General features: G+C 44.1%; 1 protein-coding gene across 1 annotated transcript; it reads right to left on the bottom strand.

Moving 5' to 3' along the window:
* Window positions 1-2,502: 2,502 nt before the first annotated feature.
* On the bottom strand, window positions 2,503-3,426 carry LOC110792908 (uncharacterized). The gene has a single exon (XM_021997726.1). The coding sequence runs from the start codon at window positions 3,424-3,426 to the stop codon at window positions 2,503-2,505; it is 924 nt and encodes a 307-aa protein (XP_021853418.1).
* Between the last annotated feature and the right edge of the window lie 364 nt (window positions 3,427-3,790).

Below are 3,790 nucleotides of genomic sequence, written 5' to 3'. Positions count from 1 at the left end.
GTCAATCTTGAGGCGGATCCGGACGTACTGTGGACTATCTACGGAGGGACGACATTTGGAGTCCTAAAGACTTGTTCTTGTTCGGTTCGGGCGCAGCTAGGGAAGGCACGCTACAAAGTGTATGCATCTATACTATGCTAAATGATTATGTGTAAATAATATGCTTTCCTGGCTTTATGGTTTTTCCGCATGATTTATGTATTGTCATATGTATCATAACCTAACAGAAACATAATCAGCAAACCTTTGATACCATGCCCGGGGGGCTTGCTTGAGACCATAGAATGACTTCTTCAACAAGCATACATAATCCGGACGAGATGGGTCGCGAATACCCATAGGTTGGTGCATGTAAGCTGTTTCCTGCAAGTGACCATGTAAGAAAGCATTTTTTACATCCAACTGATGAATGGGCCATGATTTAGACAAAGCAATGCTGAGAACGGAACGAATAGTAGCAGGCTTCACCACTGGACTGAATGTCTCATAAAAATCCACACCAACCTGTTGAGACTGACCGTCACCTACAAGACGGGCTTTATGCCGCTCAAATTCACCATTAGATTTATGTTTATGACGAAAAATCCAAAAAGAGCAAATAATATTAACACCAACAGGACGAGGTACTAACTCCCATGTCTCATTTTTAATAAGAGCATTATATTCATCTAGCATGGCGGTCATCCAATTCGGGTCGGAGAGAGCTGCTTTCGGGTTACTTGGAATGGGGGACACGTTAACCGAAGCTGTCAAAATAAGGTGACGTTTGGGTTTGAAGATGCCATGAGAAGAACGAGTAGCCATGCGGTGTGTGGGCCGGTTATGGACAGCAGGCCCACTGGTTACATGGGGCTGGGGAGTACTCGTTTGTGGGCTGTGTGGTAGTCTGTCCGTGTTGGACCGGTCCAGCAAAGGAGAGGTGGGAAGTTGCTGGACTGTTGGGGAGTGGGCCAGAGCAGGGGAAGGGTTGGTCACGTGGGCTGGGGGAGATAAGGGGGGTATGGGTGGGGCAGTGGGCTGGGCCGACATGGGAGATGGATTAATGGGAGATGGAATGCCCTTATTCAGAAAATCAAAACTCGAAGCAGGGGGTTTGTGAAGTTCAGAAAATGGGAATTTATGTTCATCAAATAATACATGCCGGGAAATAATGATTTTACCACTTGAGAGATCGAAACACTTATACCCCCTATGATTGCTAGGGTACCCCAAGAACACACACGGAGTAGATCGGAATTGCAATTTATTGATTTTGGTGGAGGGAATCAATGGAAAACACAAACACCCGAAAACCCGTAGGTGAGAATAAGACGGATCTTTATGGTAAAGAGCTTGAGTAGGGGATCTTTGGTTGAGAATTTTGGAGGGGAGAATGTTAAGGAGATGTGTTGCCATTTGAAGCGCATGATGCTAGAAGGAGGGTGGCATGGATGAGTGCGCGAGAAGAGTTCGTATTAAATTATTAATTGTTCGAATTTTCCGTTCGGCTTTGCCGTTTTGGGAAGATGTATGAGGGCATGAGAAACGGAAAGCCATACCATTTTTTGAACATAATAATTTAAAGGAATCATTGTCATATTCCCGCCCATTGTCACATTGAAAACACTTGATTGTTCGTTAAAATTGAGTTTTAATGAAAGAACTAAATTTGAGAAAGGTGGAAAAGACTTGAGATTTCGCCCCCAATGGAAAATTCCACAAGAAATCGGTGAAGTCATCCAAAAACAAAATGTAGTATTTGTGACCGGCAGAAATCTTAAGACCGGAGAGGTCCATAAATCATTATGACAAATATCAAATGGCAATAAAGTTCGGGAATTAGAATCCTGAAAAGGAAACTTAACATGTTTACCCAAAATACATGACTGACAAACCAAAGATTTCCTAGTACAAGCAATAAATTTATTAATTTTGAGAGAATCCAAAACTAAAGATCCAGGATGGCCCAATCGGTTGTGCCATAATGATGAAGACAAGGCAGTGAAAGCAGAAGGTTGGTTGGCTTGATTTGTGGAGATGAGAGGATAAAGATCACCCGTGCTATTACATCGCATTCTATGTATCCCCGTCTGAAGGTCCTTCACAGAAAACCTAAAAGGATCAAACTCAACAGTAACATTATTATCAATGGTAAATTTTCGAACGGAAATTAAGTTTTTGATGAGTTTAGAGGCATGGAGGAAATTTTTAAGATGAAGAGACGGATTAGGAAGGGACTTATGACCATAACCTCGAATTGGAATTTCATGACCATAGCCAACAATAATATTATGTTTCATGCTCATATTAAAATAAGGAGAGAGAGTACCTCCATTTTCAGTCATATGAGACGTAGCACCAGTGTCCATGTACCAGTTATCATCCGGAGCCTGAAGAGACATTGTATGCAAAGCGGCCTCAATGTCTGTTGGAGAGTAAGTGGGAGGCCCTTGAGCAGAAAAGGCCTAATTGGGACGTGCACCCAGAATTCCAGGCCCACGATGATGTTGCATTGGATATGGGCTAGGAGGCACTGCCCAGCATTGTTGCACTAACATAGGGAACCCACTGCCAAGAACCAAGTTGCTGCTGCTTCAGCTGCTGGTGGACCTGCTGACCACCGACAGCAGGTGACCCGGAGGCGGTGCCGTTGTGGTGGCCCCCTCTGCCCTTGCCTCGACCACCTTTCTTGCCATTATAATTGCCACGACCACCGCTATTGTGACCTCCCCTGCGAGGCTGATTCGAACGGGTTGCAGGTTGATGTTCAGGTTCATCGGCGGCAATAAGTGCGGTGGCATCAAGGGCGGCACCGTGCTCTGCCTGGTGGGCTTTGCGGCGTTCCTCCATACACAAACTCGAACGGGCTTCTGTGAAAGGAGGAATGGGTCTGGCACGAGAAAGGGAGATTGCGATACCATCATAATTTGCGTTCAACCCGGCAATCAGACGCAACATGAGCCTATTATTTGAATTCGGAGCACCGACGCCGGCAAGCTGATCGGCGAGAGTCTTGAGTTCGAGGCAGTAGGCGTCCATGTTGGGAAAATTATCGAGTTTGACATCATTAAACCTTTGCTCCAAGTAAACAGCCCTTGAAATTTCGTTGTCTTGAAAAATCAAACGAATGCTTTCCCAAGCTTGCATGGCAGTGGTGTCGGGTACGATGATGGTGCTCAAGAGATCGTGAGAGATGGTTCCATATATCCATTGAAGGACAGCAGCGTCAAGACGTTGCCATTCGGCGATATCAGCAGCAGTTTTCTTCGTGACAGACTCGTCAGTCGCGGAAGAGGGAGTCGGAATAATGTGATCGATAACACGATGCACACGGCAGTGAAGTTTGAACAGTTCTGCCCAGTGAGAGTATTGGCCTTTATTGAGCTCCAAAACAATGGGAACAACATTTTTGATATTGGAGAGGGTAGGATTGGAGTTGTCAGCCATTGGGAAGAGAAGAGAAGAGAGAATGGAGAGAAGAACGACAAAGCTGTATTAGGGTTCAGGAAAAGAGCCCTGATACCATGTAAGAAATGATCCTTGAATTGTTTATTCATTTGACTAGTGTATTTATACAGAGATACAACTAGGGTTTACAAAGATATTAGGGTTACAACGATATTAGGGTTACAATATATTCTACTAGTCTTTTATGCACGCGATGCGTGCGTGGATTTTTAGAATGCATGTAGGCCGATATTGAGAAATTAATATTTACTATCGTAAAATGATTACCTCTTTTTTTTTTTGTTCTTTTGAAAGCACCTTAACCAATTTCTTAATACCTATTTCAAGACTTCGTAATTAATCG

Source organism: Spinacia oleracea, chromosome 2 (assembly GCF_020520425.1).
Source record: "Spinacia oleracea cultivar Varoflay chromosome 2, BTI_SOV_V1, whole genome shotgun sequence".
Classification (NCBI taxonomy): domain Eukaryota; kingdom Viridiplantae; phylum Streptophyta; class Magnoliopsida; order Caryophyllales; family Amaranthaceae; genus Spinacia; species Spinacia oleracea.
This window is presented reverse-complemented; position numbering and strand designations above follow the sequence as displayed.